This window comes from Phasianus colchicus, chromosome Z (assembly GCF_987193195.1).
Source record: "Phasianus colchicus chromosome Z, bPhaCol1.hap1.1, whole genome shotgun sequence".
Lineage (NCBI taxonomy): Eukaryota > Metazoa > Chordata > Aves > Galliformes > Phasianidae > Phasianus > Phasianus colchicus.
In genome coordinates this window covers 83378198-83394069 of record NC_143476.1, presented here as the reverse complement: position 1 = coordinate 83394069, position 15872 = coordinate 83378198, and the positions used below count along the sequence as shown (strand labels likewise).

At 50.1% G+C, this 15872-nt stretch overlaps 1 protein-coding gene across 3 annotated transcripts; it reads right to left on the bottom strand.

Moving 5' to 3' along the window:
- Positions 1-2748: 2748 nt before the first annotated feature.
- On the bottom strand, positions 2749-15798 carry PIGO (phosphatidylinositol glycan anchor biosynthesis class O). 3 transcript variants are annotated; one of them, XM_090131325.1, is made up of 11 exons: positions 14962-15798; positions 13621-14114; positions 12163-12306; positions 11102-11225; positions 9983-10142; positions 9117-9290; positions 5400-6969; positions 4740-4943; positions 4234-4436; positions 3458-3528; positions 2749-2887 (listed from the first exon to the last, which is right to left on the bottom strand). In XM_090131325.1, exons 2-11 carry the CDS (start codon positions 14111-14113, stop codon positions 2767-2769), a joined length of 3264 nt encoding a protein of 1087 aa, XP_089987451.1. In that variant the 5' UTR covers position 14114; positions 14962-15798; the 3' UTR covers positions 2749-2766. The 3 variants fall into 3 exon arrangements, with proteins under 3 accessions (XP_089987451.1, XP_089987452.1, XP_089987454.1); XM_090131326.1 differs by lacking the exon at positions 14962-15798 and adding an exon at positions 14778-14947; XM_090131328.1 differs by lacking the exons at positions 2749-2887; positions 3458-3528 and having other exon boundaries at positions 4266-4440.
- Between the last annotated feature and the right edge of the window lie 74 nt (positions 15799-15872).

Here is a 15872-nt window from a genome sequence, read left to right as displayed (position 1 = left end):
TAAGAGGAATCAGGGAATGAGGCTGCAGTATTTCTGGAGAGTAGACTGAGACATGAGTAGGCATAATGATTTGTCAGAAGCTCTCAAGGGAGCTTCAGCTTTTGACCCAGGCTCAAACCTACTAAAATATGTGCCTAAAACAAAGTCCAAATTTATACTCTGCAATGGGGACTGCCACTGTCCAGTCATTTTCTGGTGAGATGTGTGAGTTTTTACAGAGCTGCAGCTCTGTTCTCTCTGCTCTGCCCCAGCCTCCCAGGCCATGAGCCTATGGTTCCAGCAGGTCCAAAGAGTTGCCATGACACTGTAGGCAAGGAGCTGAGGAAAGGATGCTGCACATAAACAACAGGTATGGGAAGGTTTGGCAGCACGATGGCATCTGCTGAAAGAGGAACTAGTCCAAAAGGTGGGAGATAACAAAGCCCAGGGGCCTGGGTTGCAGCAGCGGGGGTCTTGCAGGCCAGTATCACAGCATTAGTGACCTTAAGGACTTCTGCCAACACAAACACAGTCAGGCAGCAAGCTCCTGACTGGGTTATATGGTTACAACAAGACATATGGGGGTCGAGACTTGGAGGCTTGTAACTTATCTAATATCATGTTAAATAAAAATTCACTGGTTAGTTGCTACTTCCATCCCTTTCCTTCTTTCCAAACAAAAGCACTCTCATCCCTCAGCATTACCCCACAATACCTGAAAACCCTTTGGCCACCAAGGAGTCACAGTATATAGTCAATAACCTATCTAAACGATGATGAAACTGCTTAAGCCTATCTAACTGTGGGCTGTAATGTTTCTGTGCAGCTCCCAGCGACTTGCTACTGCCCCTTTCCCTGCACCAGCACAGCTGGGTCCAAGTTGCAGTGACCCAGTCAAGGCAGTTTTGTCAGCTACAACCAGTCCCTTTTGTCAGGTGAAATTACAAGACCACAGAGGTGAAGAAATATAAAGCTAAGATGAAAGAGCAGAGGCAGTAGGATAGAAGCTGGCCAAGCAATGAAAGTCCAAAATTAGAGCAATGTAAGCCTCCCTCAAATTGCCTCCTGACACCTGAGCAAGCACCACCACTCAGGTTGGGCAAGATACAAAACTAAACCTGTCCTGAAAGAATGCCTTCCACAGCTACTGGGCACTTGGGACATGACAGTAAGAACTCGAACAATCACTAAAGTGGCTAGACACTTTCTCCAAGGCCTTCCAGAACAGAGATGAGGACAAAACTGAAGTTACACAGGCAGACTCTCTCACACTGAGTGACGAACTCAAGCAGGAGCAGTTAGGATGCATGAGTCAAAAAACTAAGCAGGGACCAGAACAAAAATTGAAGGAAGGACCTCAAACAAGCAGTCCTCAGCTCTTTCCAGAGAGGAAAGAGAAAAGTTTCATAGCACCACAGTGGTTCAGGGCAGTAAGGAATCCCAGCTCCTATCAACAGTGCAGGGAGAGTTTAGCTGGAATGCAGCCAGGCACCATGGTCACCATCGTCACCATCTTCCACCCCTGCCCATACAGGCATACATCTGAAAGAATATACTCAAAAGCAGGTTTGAGATAGCTCACTTAAAGCTCAAAGCCTCATGCAGAAAAGCAAGATCAAGAGGGTGATAGCACCCGCTACTGAATCACAGATGTCATCCTCCACAGTGCCTAGGGTGCCATCAAGGTGACAGAAACCTCCTCCAGCACATACATGAGTACCAGTGGGTTAGGCCACCATGCAGGAGTTGTCACCTGCTCACAAATCTCAAGCAGCTGTTCTCAGCTCTCACCAAGGTCAATCTTGCAGTTAGCTTCATGAGACTCCCCTTTCCTCCTAACAAGATCCAACACAGGGATGACTCAAATGCTCTGTCACTACATCCTGCTAGCAACTAACTGTTCCCAATCTACCAAGCATCCTGCAGCATGTGCTCAGAAGAAGACCAAGAGCCCCGGCTGCTACAGTCCTGAATATGTGGGCAATGCACGCCAAGGCCACGAGTGGAGTTTCCCAGTTGTGGACACAATTTACCATGCTATAATCTTCACAAAAAACTAAGCCTGCTTCAGGCTGTCCAAGACAGCCCAGTATGCTCTACTCTGCCCTTAGCACTGTTTAGGAATATCAGGAAAACAGGAGTGAGGATAGGGCAGGAGAGGCCTCATTACGAGCAATAACTAGCCTGATAGGAGGACACGCGCAACCAAGAGCCCAGGAACCATCTGCTACCATAATTATGTGCACTCTGTTTCCAGCATGAAAACTGAGCATGCAGAGAGAAGTAGTGGCTGTAGGACCTAGCAAGAGGGCAGAGTTATAGCAGCCTTTCCTCTCTATCCCTCCTTAGCAGGCCCCTTCAAGTGAGTCAGTGTCGCTGCACACACAAGATGATGCTCTCCAGGCACATTGCAGACCACTGCAGCCTACTAGCTGCACAGTTGGGGCAGTTGTTGGGAATGCAGTAGCAAGACATCCTGCTGTTGTTTCTGCAGAGAAGCACTTCAGGACTCTTGCTTCTTGGCTTCCACCTGCTGCTAACAAATGCACGAGAGTTCCAACCTCAATTGCTGAGAAGCATGCCCCCTGCAGAGCATCACGATGAACAGGGAACAGCTGGTACTGGTCCTTTTGCACAACACTGAGGCAGGGAGCTAGGGATAATCCCAAACTGCTGTCAGCAGGCACTCGTTGCTGGTGGCTGTTTTACCCTTCCTGGCGCTAGGGAATCAGGAAGATGACCACAGCCTTGGCCGACGAGCAAGTCAGGCTCCCCACACCTTTGGTGCTACCTGAGCTGAAGCTGGCTGAACCAGGCGCTAACGGCACAATCCACACGCATCACCAGGGAGATCCCCAGCAGGAGGCAGATGCTGCTCACCACGAAGCCCAGAGACTCAAAGAGGAACCTGCAGGCACAACAGATGCAATAAGGTATCATGCTACCCACACTCCAGCAGATCGTTTTCCCTGACAGTAAGGGACTGGTAGCATCACCAGTCCTAAAACCTGGATTATGTTCATCCCTTAGCAGTGGATGCTGCTTGCAGTCCGGATGCCAAGCACACCTTTGGTTCCTTGCTGGTTTCAAGGCAGTTCAGGAAGACACTCAAGTGGGACTTGGGAACCCTCAGAGGTCAAGGACACTCCACATGCCTACTATCCTAAAGGTCTGCATCTCATTTGTAGTCTGGTAGTCAGAGAGTCTTTGACTCTCTGCCCTGAATATTCTTAGGTTGCAGATGGGCTCTGGGTGTCCTTGAAAAATCAAGATAAGGAGGAACTACTACTCTCTAGTCTGAGTCCAACTTCTGAACCTGAAGTAGGAATTTATCAAGGACAATCCTCCAGCCTCTACTAGTGAAAAGTCATATGAGATCAATCGCATGGTCACTTCCAGCATTACTGGCTATGAACTGTAGCCATGACTTCAGCAATATGAGCTGTCACCCAACATCAGAGTAACTCCTGTGACTTACTTTGGGGCAAAGACCTTCCAGACCATGAGGTGCCTCCTGAGGATCACAGCCGCACACACACAGGCCAGAAGCTGTTGGTGAGACCAGGAAAACAAAGTTACAAGTGACACTCTTCTGGGCAACAGGTTCAAACCTGAAAGTGATACTAAACTGCAGACCTGAGAGGCCAGTACATCAGAAATAAGCATCCCAAAGAGGATTCTCTCCCATAATCAAATCAGGAAAGATAAACAACTTGTGGTGCACACAGGCCCTTCAAGGAAAGGGCTGGCACATAGGAGGGCTCCCACTATAGCTAAGTTGACCTAATCTTTCAGTGAGAAGGGCATTCACGCATGGCCTCCTCCTCATCTCACATTGTCTCTGGTCTGATGATAAAGGAAAATGACTTGAAAGGCTAAACTCCAGAAAGTTGCCCAGTTCTTTCACAGGATTAATTTTCTGATAGCTCTCTACAACACCTTGATACCAGCACAGACAAAAGATGATGCGTGACCAGGAAGATGTGTGGGATTACAAATCTGCAGTTTCCAAACAGATGCTCCTGGGAAGATGGAAATGAAAAGCAACCTAATTTGTACTACTGCTTCCATGCTGTTGCCCTTCTCAAAGCAATTGGTAACAGGATCTTTGCATCTGTTTTTCTTACCTGTACCTCAACATTTCAACCCTGGGCCTGTCTCTGACCCATCTGAGTCCCATCTCATGTCAAAGTGCCCCATGGTTCTCACAGCACAGTTTTATTCTCAGATATCCATCCCAATCTCAGACCATACCTGTGCCCCAAGGACAAAGAGATACTTCAGCCCCAGCTGCAGCAGAGCAGTGGAGAACTTCTCTGGGGACTCCCGCAGCCTCATCTCCATCATGTGTTTGTCCACCGTCTGCAGCTCCTCCTGAGACTCCCTCTTGGACTTCTTCTTCTGTGAGCTGGGCATCTCACACACAAAGGGCCAAAGCAGGAGCAGAGGGCAGCCAACTACCTCGAGGACAAAGGCACATGAAGTTACCAGGAGCCCAGGAGATGAGGAACAGTCTAGGCTCTGCCGTCATGCCCTGGATGGGCAGGAAGCTTATACTCCAGCTCCAGCTTGCTGGTCAGGCACAACTGCATGGAGGCTGCAAGACACGGGCAGCTCTGCAGCCCCAGAAGGGGACAGTGAGGATGCTGCTGTTCAGTTGGTGCTGGAGCCTTCATCACCTCGTGCTCAGCCTGCAGGCCTCCAGACAAGGCAAAGCCATGTCTGCTCAGGCTCAATGGCCCAGGAAGAAATTGATTTACCTGCAAAGAGGATATGGGAGGCAAACGTGTTGGCGCCCACCAGGACAGCAGGAAGGAGGTTTGTACTGTGGTCGAGGTGAAAGCCCACAAAGGCTGCGTTCCAGTGGATAGCCGGGAAGACAGGCTGATGGCCCGTGGAATAGAAGAACTGGGAAGCAGCAAGGAGCCATGAGATGACTGCAAACCAGGGCACTGAAAAAGGCTCTGAGAGAGAGAAAGAGAAAGATATCAGTATCAAGGAACAAGATCGTCCAAAGAAACCCACAGGGTTTTCTTTCATGTTCCCCTCCCACCCACTCTTCTCAGACAGAAACTACTCAGGATGCCGGCATGTGGTCAGGTGCTCCCTCTGCTGCCCTCCCTGCTCCTGGACTCTGTCAGCAACAGAGGGCTTAGCAGCTGCACCCACTTCTGGAAAGAAGCATTAGGGTAGAATTCCCTTGTTCTCCTACACTGCCTCCACACTGCATGCATCCCTCTTCTATTAGAGAATTTAAGCAGCTCTAAATAAGCTAGGAGGATCCTACAAGGATGATGTAATTCCCCATGAACAAAGACTGGGCTCTGCCTCTCTCACCAGCAATAGGACGAGGCTGCAATCTCATGAGCGTAACACTCAGGCTGCACATCCAAAAGATGTTCCACTGAACCCTGACTCACCAGTGTCTCCTGCGAGGCTTCTGGCACGTGTGTGGATGTGCAGAAGCACAAAGGCCTCCAGGAAGAGGAGTAGGAAGGCAAGACTGAGCCGTTCAGCATGCAGGAGCATCAAAAGGAAGCCCAGGAGGGTAAGTGCTACGACCAGGGCAGCTGAGTACACACTGCCTAGCCCATAGGCTGCGACTGTGGCCCTGCAGCTGCGCCGTTCCAGGCGACTCTTCTCAGACTCCTGCATCCTCTTGTAGATCTGAGGGATGACCTGGAGCAAGTCAACTTTGGAGCTGGGAATCCCCTGGTAGGGAGTGACAATGGATCCTGCAGATTCCCGTGAGTCCTTTGCAAACACTGTCATGGGATGGCACAGCAAGAGTAGCAACCCAAGAGACGCTAATCCATAGACAGCCCACGGAAAGGCAATGACTGCCACTTGTACCAGCTCCTGCAGCTTGCCCAGAGAGTCCTCAGCACTCGAGGCAACAGCCCAGTAGCAGGCGATGCAAAGGACCACCAGTGGGAAACCCCAGCGTACAAAGAGCACAACGGGGTCTGAGCTGTTCAGATTGCCGTAGTGTCGCAACCAGCTCCGCACTGCATACACCAGCCCAGCCAGCAAGGCCACACATAAGAGGTAGAAGAGGTTCTTGGCCCGTGTGTTTCTCAAGCTGGCAAGGGGTGGAAGGAAAACAGAGGGCCGACAGTGAGGGATTTCTTCACGACACTGGTGGAAGAAACCAGAGAGTCGCAGGCAAACCAGAAGCACAGTCACAAGGCACAGCAGGTGCCAGCTTTCTTTACGGTAAGAGGAAAAGCCAATAGGCTGTTTGTGGCCTTCTGGCACAGTCAGACGACCATCCCAGTGGAGCTTTCCTATCAGCAACATTACCAGTGAAGCCAACAGGAATGGGGCAACTTGGGCCTCAGCTACTACAAAGCTATCAGAGAACATAGCTCCACAGCGGAAAAGGAGAATGCCCATGGGGAAGGCCAGCCCCAGCCACACTCGCAGCCTTTGCCTCAGACCAATGCTGGCCAAGGGTGGTTGGCTGCCCAACAAACGGGCTCGCTTGGGATGCCAGCCCCACCATTGCCAGAAAAAGCCCAGTAGAGATGCTGCAGCTGCCGAAGACAACAGCAGGAGAAGATCCAGCTCCTCCTGGGTGAACACATAGGCTAGCCCACGCAGAACAGCTGTCACCAGCCCCCAAAGCAGGGGATACAAGAGGCAACTGCGATAGAAAGAGTCTGACACTGTGGCCAGCTCTGAGGCCACATAGCAGAGCAAGCAGGAAGCAGCAATGAGGGTGCAGCCTCCCACCATACGCAGAGGATGAAAGCGGGCCCAGGACTGGGTGCACACAGCTCGTGCCTGCCGCAGATAGAGCTGGAAGCGGCTGATGAGGCTTCTGAGCTTGGACTCCAATTCCGGAGACATCAGCATTGCCCTCTGCATCTGGGCCAAGAGCTGAATGTGCTCCTCTACAGCGCTGGAGAAGAGCTCCTGCAGGTGTTGGAGCTGCTCTGCTGGCAGGTCCTGAGCCACCAGTGAGTAGGAGTGCAGGAAGCGGTCCACCTGCAACAGAAGAGAGGAGACAGCATCAGAAAGGAGTGCTGGGAAAGAGATTTGCTACCATCTTCCTCACATAACCCCTTCAGAGCGCAAGCAGCCTCAAACTGCCAGCCCTCCCGAGGACAGCCACGTTTGAAGATGCATCATATGGACCGGTCACTCAGATGCAGGAAAACTATATCCCTCTGCCAAACCAACATTCCTCTGAAGTAACATTTCTGTCCTGACAACTGCGCTGACACCTTTAGGCACCCAGTTCTTCACCTCTTAACACTACACATCATTAAAAGTTCATATGTAGAGTCTTCAGTAACCACAAGGTAAATGTCCCCCAAAAGTTCAAGTCATCACCAGCTATTACTCTGAACCCAGTGCCAGCTTTCATCTTGTGTTGTTTTTTTTCCCCTGACAACAAACATCAAATTAAACAGCTTGCAGTGGATCATATCAAACTGTTCACTCTTTTTGACAGGTACATTAAGCCACTGTACTAAGGAGAGCTCTTTCTGTCTTTTACTTCAAGACCACAGGAACAGAGCTAGCTATGACCCCAAAGTTGCAATAAAAGTCTTAGAAGGGCATTAACAAGTCAGGGCACCTGTGAGAACATTCAGCTGCTCAACAGTACAAATCAGCTCAATTCCAAAAATATACTGATACATTCATATGGCTTCCAGTCACCATACAGCACAGGAAGAACCAGTCTGCTCCTATCCTTGAATGGTAAAGACATGCACTAGCTCTCTCCCAGGCTTGCATGACCTCCTTGGAATGCCAATGCTTCTTTAAAAACAGTGTGATCAAGCCAGAAACACTCAGACGACTAGCTGCAAAGATTTAAGAGACAGCTCTAGATATGGCTAATTCCTCATACGTGATGAATATTCTCAAGGGCTAAAGGACAGTACAGTGTATTATCATCTCTAAATGACAAAGAACACTGCTCCTATATAAATAGGCAGCAGACACTGAACACTTCTGCCTTCCCATTAGCAATAACACCCTCTCCAGCTCTTCACCAGTATGCAGCAATGGTGTCCAAGCCACATAGCACTGGCTGTTTCCCGGCATCTGGGCCAAAACAGGACCTGCTTTGGTTTGCCTTCTTCCTTGAGAACTACAGGACTACACCAAAGCACTGACTGTGGGCTTGAGGAGTTAATGTCAGGCTAGCAATGTGCTTCTAGCAATGCAGGATCCCTCAGAGGCAGCCAAGCTCTTAGCTGAGACACACGCCTTGTAATACGTGTGACAAAATGTGTTCTGCAAAGCGTCAGGTGCCTCACTCACAATCCTCACATCTTCTATAGGAGCTCATGTCCTAGCACATGGCCTGTCCCACTCCTTGGGCTTTTCTTATTAGCTGTAATGGCATATGCCATAAAATATATGCCATAAAATATATGCTCATTCAAGTTTTGTCATTCAGTTGTTGAGGTTCTGCATTCTCTTGTACTTGGTGTAAACTGTTCCTTCTCTGTTCCAATTTATTCTCAATTATTACAAGGTGTTTCTTTTATTCATTCGGTACTTCATTCACTACCATTTTCCTCCTGACACTGATCTAGGACAGTGTCATAGCCAGCACTGTTTCTTCTCCAAAACTGAAGAAACATTAAAACATCTGCATGTACTCCTCAATTTCTATTAAGGAAACGTGCCCCTAGTCATCTTCAGCCTTAAGGAAACAACCTTCCCATCACTTCTCCAAGTAACCAAACCCACCTCTAACCACCTGGAACATTATCCTGAAGCAAGTAATACCTTCCAGGCCAGTATTTTTCTACAGTGCAGCACTCATTACCAGGTACTAAACAGGCGTTTCCCATTAATATTTGCAATACACTGCAAGCAAGTAACTCACAAAATTCTCTATGAAGATAAAACCATATTACTGTCTCACCTATATCAAGCAGAAGAGATATGTGCCTAAGAAAACTTTCTTCCTCTCCTCTAGTTTAGCAGTGAGGCCTGCCATAGACGCAGTACAGTGCTATCAACCCAGCATCTGAACAACTGCCAAAGCATCCATCTGAAAACAGCTCCCAAGAAGCTGAATGAATGAACTCCCAACACGTCCAAGAGCTAGGACCACACAGCTAACCCCTGGCACTACCACAGGACTGCCAGCAAGTCTTTCCCCACCATACCTGCTTGGCATTGATGTGATAAACCAAGAGCTGCTGCAAAGCTTCAGACACAGTGTCACCATCCCCAGAGAACAGCTCAGCCATCACTTCCCCAATGTTACTGTAAGGAATGGGCACACCCAGCAGCAGGGCCACAGTGGGCACCAAGTTCACCTGGGGAATGGCCTCAGGTTCCTGGAGAAACAGGAGAGGAATCAGACATTTATGAAGGACACAGCAACACAGACTTTCACTTGGGAGAGGGGATGATGGCAAGGCACCCCTGTTGAGAGGAGATACTGGGAAAGACAAGGGTTAAAACACAGGGGGAAGCTCAATCCTGCCAAAGGCAGATGATAGAAGATGCCTGCAGGTCCCTGGGTCTGGCTCTCACTAACAGCTCATCTGACCCTACACAAAGACTCCTCACAGTTGGAGGGACCTGAATACTGGCCCCCCATACAGGTCACAGCTCTACCTCCAAAACTGAAGGTACAGGTCATTTCTGTAGACCCTTTCAGAAGGCCTGTGGGAAGCTGCCTGCCCTGTCACATATGTCGGCTGCAAACTAAGTGGTAAAGATGTACTGCAGAAGTGAAACAGTTCAGCAGAATCTGCTTTCACTCCTCCTGCAATCACACTTTTCTCAAACAAACTTGTCTTACTAAATGCACCAAATTGTGTTTGATGCAACCTGAAATTAATTAAATCCAGGTATGTTTAACTTCAGTTATTTGCATTATTTGTCAGGTTTTCCACACTTCTCTCAGGAGTAGTGATAGACTCCCTGGCCCTCTCAATCTAAACAATCCCAACTGAGCTGTTATTTTCTGCACCCCATGATTTGCCCCAGATGCCACCTCAGGCAGTAGCAACTGCCTTCTTACCTTAGGAGGGTCAGTGCCAAACAGAGGTGTTTTACTATACACAAACAGTGCTGCATTCACTTCCCTCTGGCTGTCACCACCATGGTCTCCAGTCTCTGTCATGCCATGATCTCCAGCCACCAGAAGGAGAGTGTCATTCCCCAAGTGATCCACCAAGGACCTGTTACCACATATAAGGAAAGTCATCAACCCCAGGAGCACAGGTGGGAGAGGATATATCCATCCCTTCCAAGCTTGATCGTGTGAGAGAGGTGAAGCTCACCAAAGGACCTAAGCAAAACTAGGTGCTGACACAGAGCTGTACCAACTAAACTGGGGACTGCAACAAAGGACGCTTCAAAAATGAACTAAAAAGTCAGAGTGTTGAAATAGGGTGGATTGATGTTTAAATCTCCTGTAAGTGTTCCTCAAGACCTTTGGGTATCTCTAAAAATAATGCAACTCAAAAGGAATGTTCCCAATTTCAGGCTAACCCCATGAGAGTCTTATCTATTGCATCACATTGTGTGAGCAAACTCCTACTTCTAAGGAAAAAAGATGTGGGATTTGTCCCTAAAGGATGCAATAAGTACAACACAATGTATATGCACTCTCATATGCAGAAATGCAAGTTAATTCCTCCTTGTAGCAGCAAAAATGAAATCAATCCTAAGAGTCAACAGCACAGCATTTTACTTTCAGGTGCGGCTCTGTGAGCAGAATTTCTGGATTCCGTTCTGCCCTCTGACACAAACACACAACTCGCGTGTAGTAAATTCACACAGACTGTGCAGTAAATTCAGCATTCCCCATCCAAGGTTCTCCAAATGTTTCTCAAACATTAGCTAGGTCTCAGTGTGACAATCTCTATTTTTAAGATGCAGAAAGTAAGGCTCCATCACCTGATGGTTTGGTTGAGAACTAAGGATCCAAGATCTGAAGATGGCTTCAGCTCAGAAATCAAACCCTGTTCTTTGCCACTCCCTCATGACTGTCCAATGGCTGAGGTCTCGGCTGCTACTGGTCATAAGCATTCTCCCTAGTAACAGGATTTCTGTATCCATAAATCCCCTGGTAAGACCCCCTAGATTGGCTGAAAGCAGGAACCAGTTGGCCATCCCCTATCACTGCAAACATCACCTCAGCATCTCATTCATCTGGGTAAGCTTCTTGGCCATTTCAGGATGGTCAGGTCCATGTTTGTGCCCACAGTGATCCACACCAAGGAAGTGAGCAATCAGCAAGTCCCACTCACCACTGTTCACTGCAAAACAAGAAAACTCCTATCACACAGTAGCCTAGGATTCAGAACATGCTCTTCTTCCAGATCCCTCTGTCAGAGTTGTCTGGCTGCTTCTGGAAACTGCTGCTTCTTCCCCTCTTGCCAAACCAAGGGGATGCTCATGAAAAGGAAAATCCAGAAATCCAGTTCTTCCCTGAAGATATTTCAGGTTAGGCTCATCCATGTACCTCTCTCCATCCCATCTGGAATGTGGGCCCAGCATACCAATGCTGGGCCCAGCTAGGGACATATCCCTCCCCTCTGCTCCAGGGTCTCAGTACATGAAAATCAATACATTTGCAGTTAAATGACAAACTAAATGACAAAAGGCAATACCCATCATTAGGAGAACTTGCTCACCTTCACCTTAAAAGACCACTGCAACTATGACTTATCTACATTTATATACAGACAAAGCAAAGAACATTTCCCCTAACCTAAGTCTCAGAAGGGAGTCTGAAATCACATAAAATTCACAAATTAATCTCACATTTCAACTTCTCCTTGAGACTGGGAGCAGCATGTGCTCTCACCTTCCACTGGGTAGCAGGACTATTGGATTTGTCCTAAAGCACTGCCAGGCAGCCAGGCAGCAAAACAAAGAAAGAGGAAACAGCTGCTCCTCTCGGCTGTGTATTTCTAGGACAGACGTAGAAGTCAAAACTGCAGCCCAGTCCTATCAATCAGCCCTACCTCCCAAATAGAGAAAAAGTATTTAGAGAAACAGTTTATCAGTCCTCAAAGCTGGCTTATCTGTGGAAATCCAGCTACAGCACGCTCTAATCCCTGGGCAGCAGACATGAGTTGGTACAACTGCCCAGTGCTGTCATGTAAAAATTCTTCCGTTCTACTCCAATCTTGCAGCAGGAACCCTCTATAACATAAGAGTTAGATCAGCCTTCAGGGAAGAACTACTTACCAGTCGGATAAAGATACTGCAAGATCCCATTGTCCACAGTGTGAAGATCCTTCACATTGAAAGAAGGGAAAAAATAAGAGCGGAAAAACTTCTTTGGGAAGAGTCCTTCCCAAGTATCATCACCCATGAAGACCACTCTTCTTCCTGAGGCAGAAAGAAATGAATTAGTGAGAACAGAAAGCCTACCTGAGTCACGCCATTACACACACTAATGCCAAGTCTGGGAAGATCCAGGTCAGGCACTGGAGCCCTGGCTCCTCTGAAACCCATAAAAGAGACTGAGACTTTAAATCACCATCTGGTTGCAAGTGAGTTTGAATAAAGAGAGAGGTCTGCCCCTCCCTAAGGCTCTAAGTGCCCCCAGCTCCCAGTACACCAGCACAACCTCACTACTCATCATTAACCTCTGCCATATCACCTTGTTAGAAAAATGCATAGACTAAACAGGCCAGAAAGTAGACAATTGTTCGATTGTATTACTGTAGTACTGAGCAGGCAGAGCACTACCAAGGGCTGCACAACCCACCTGTAAAACACAAGACAATAGTTGGCTACTGACAGCAGATGATCAAAAGCTGAGCCCTACACTCAAACTTGAAACATAACTGTGGGGCTTTTATATGTAGAAAAGGCAAGAGCATGGATGCTTACCATTGCTCACACTTTGCCTGTCCTTGCCGTGTCTGCAACCAGCCACACCCTGTGTTTTCTGAGCCTCTCCAGCCTAGCAGCAGAAACCACCTCCCCCACAGCTAATGCTGTGGCACAAGGTCTACCAGTGCTTTTCCACTCTGATGGCTGACTGCATCTGCCTGCCTTGCTCACACAGGGAAGCTGACAATCCAGAAACATTGCCTCATCCCAGGCAAAAGCACAACTGGCATTTGTGGCACTCTGAGCCCTTGAAGAAAATCTTTCTGGGTAACACAAGACAGCATCATACCATCCTCTCTCTGCTCCATCATCCCATCCTAACAAGAAACTCTTTACTGCCTCACTAAGCACATCCAGGCAACAACAAACTATACAGAAAATGTGGTAACAGATGCAGGCAAGTGCACTGCCTGTGTGAGGTTCCCATACCATACATGGCTCTAGCTCCACCCTCATCAGGTGTCTCACCTGACTGCCAACAGACTTGCAGTGCCCTTGGCTTGTCAGAGCCACTCCTGGAGTGACCTTGTGACAGCCATCACTAGTACAGCCACTTTCACGTGTTTCTCACCATGCTTGAATAAATCCTAACCAGGTCCTAGCTCCTTCTCACTCCCAGTACAAGATAGAGGAATCCCAACCACATAACAGCTTCAGCCAAGTCTGGGGTAGAGTGAAAGAATTATCTGACAGGCAGGAGGTGTGCTAAACAGTTCCCTTGACACAGAGAGAAGAATAAAGATCCCTCGTGAGCACTAACACGTGCCTTCTACATGCCCTCCCGTGGCTGGACACCACACGTACCATTCTGCACCAGCTGTGCCAGCAGGTTGTCCTCCTGGATCGCATAGGTAGCAAAGTTACTGCCCACATCAATGAAAGTGGGCAGTGACCCGGTGGTGAGGCCCTTGATGCGCTGCATGGTGGCAGTGGGGGGATCAGCTATGAAGCGGTAGAGGCGGGCATGGTGGGGCTGAGAGGTTGCCAGGTGATGCAGAAAACTCAGCTTATTCTCATAGGGCAACGGGTTGACCTTGGCTGGGTTAAACAAGGCAAATTCAAAACGGAGAGCATCGATGATAACAAGCACGACCTTGGGAAAGCGCCGGGGCACCCAACAGGAGCCTGGTGGGAGGCTCTGCTTGTCCCACGGTGGTGGTACGAGTGGGTCTGAACAGGAACTGCTGTTGGCAAGCTCAATACGGGTGAGCAGGAAGCCACTCATGAAGAGCCCAATACCAGAGAAGAAGAGAAAGCAGACCCAGGCCAGGAAAAGCAGCACTGGCCACCGCTGCATCCTACGGGGAAAGACAGATAAGCTCAGTCCCCACAGCTCTACCCAAGCCAGGTGATGCACCCCTGCCAATACCAATCCCTGGCCAGTGCACTGCATACCAGCACTTCTCCTCTCCCCAGCTCACCTCGTAGCCGCCAGCCACTACTCTGTGACTTTGTCCCACACCAGTCAGTACCACAGCTGGTACCACTCCCTTGCAGAGTAACCCCTTGTACCCTCCTGCCCTGCTGCAGCTGATCCCCTCCCGTTTCCAGCTCCCCTTGCACTTTTCAGCCACTCTACCAACACCCCCAGGCACCACACAGCACCCCAATCCCCAGCCAGGCCTCCACACCTAAGCCTCTACCTTACCCCCCAGCACTTCTCCAGCATCCTGACTGTCCTCCTACCTGCCACCACACAGCCACTTTCATAACCCCCAGGCTGCTGCCTAAACCCAAACACCTCGCACACACCCCAAACCCACACCGTGCCATCTTCACACCCCCTAAGCCTCTCCGTCACCCCAGACCAACCACCGCTCCCTCCGCCATTGCCCTGTACTCTGGCACCTCCCTCACTCCAACATTCTTCTCCGTTTCTCCCATTCCCCTCCGGACCCCCCTCTGCGTCTCGACCTCCCTCAGAGCCCCTCCATCTCTCACCACCCCCCTCCCTCACCCACCGCCGGCCCGCAGCTCCCCTCCTGTCTCCTCATCGCTCCGTCGCTACCATGCACTACCCCAGCACTCCCGCCCTGACACACTCCCGCCGCCACGACCTCCCCCGTGCCGCTCCAGCTGCTCTCAGCCCGCTCCTTCCCCCCGCCCCCGATCGCTCCCAGCCCCACCGCACCCGACTCGACTCACCTGCGGCCGCCGCGGCCCGGCCTGAGCCGCCCCGGAAGCGCCGGCGGCCCGAGAGCGGCGACGTGCGGTGCGGCGGATGTGACAGCGCCCCCTGGCGGCCGTGTGCGACTCCGCCGGGCTGAGTCCTCCGAGTGCCTTTCATGACACCTGGGCACGTCCCACCTCCTCCATTAATTAAGTATGAATCAAGGACGTGAAACTATTAGGAAGTGCCCAACGGAGGGCTGCGAAGGTCGTCAGGGGCGGCTGAAGGCCCTGGGTGTGCTGGGCACAGAGCAGAGGAGCCGAGGGGAGCTGATGGCAGAGGGCAGCGCTGAGCTCTGCTGTGTGTGAATCGACAGGGCCCGAGGGAACGGCATGGAGCTGTGCCACGGGAGGGCCGGGGGTTGGGGAAAGGCTCTGCACCAGTGGTGGGCATGGAACAGCCTGCCCAGGGCAGCAGGCACGGCACTGAGCTGCTGGAGCTCAAGGGGACACTGCAGTTACACATTGGGTTGGGGTGGTCCTGTGTGAAGCCTCACAACCCAAGATACTCCATGATTCTATGGTAACGCACCGCAGGGAACGCTCCAACCACTGCCCCTGCATCGCCAGTCCGCTTCTGCACCTGATGGACGAGGTCCAGCTCCTCTGCACAGACCACTCTGATCCCACAACTGGTATCTGCCGAATTCCAGAGCTGCCTCCCCTCCCCCTGCATACTGACACCCGCACCAGTTTCTAACATGTTCCTTTACCCACCCCCCAAGTAGCACCAGCAACAGCTTGAGCTACTGCCTGCAACCTCTGGCAGAAGGCTTCATGCAATTCCTGTTACAGGCAGCCCTTGGCTCCAGGCTCTTCTTGCAGATTGTCAAAGTGCCTCACAGGACAGTTTCACTTCATGTTGCACCCCTTCATGTCGGGACACA

Excerpts from the sequence above, each read along its gene's own strand:
- PIGO (XM_090131325.1), bottom strand. The coding sequence starts at position 14,113 with ATGCAGCGGTGGCCAGTGCTGCTTTTCCTGGCCTGGGTCTGCTTTCTC. Across the intron at positions 12,307-13,620 it reads GGCACAGCTGGTGCAGAATG|GAAGAAGAGTGGTCTTCATG; the intron begins GTACGTGTGGTG and ends TTTCTGCCTCAG. Across the intron at positions 11,226-12,162 it reads GCAGTATCTTTATCCGACTG|TGAACAGTGGTGAGTGGGAC; the intron begins GTAAGTAGTTCT and ends CTTGTTTTGCAG.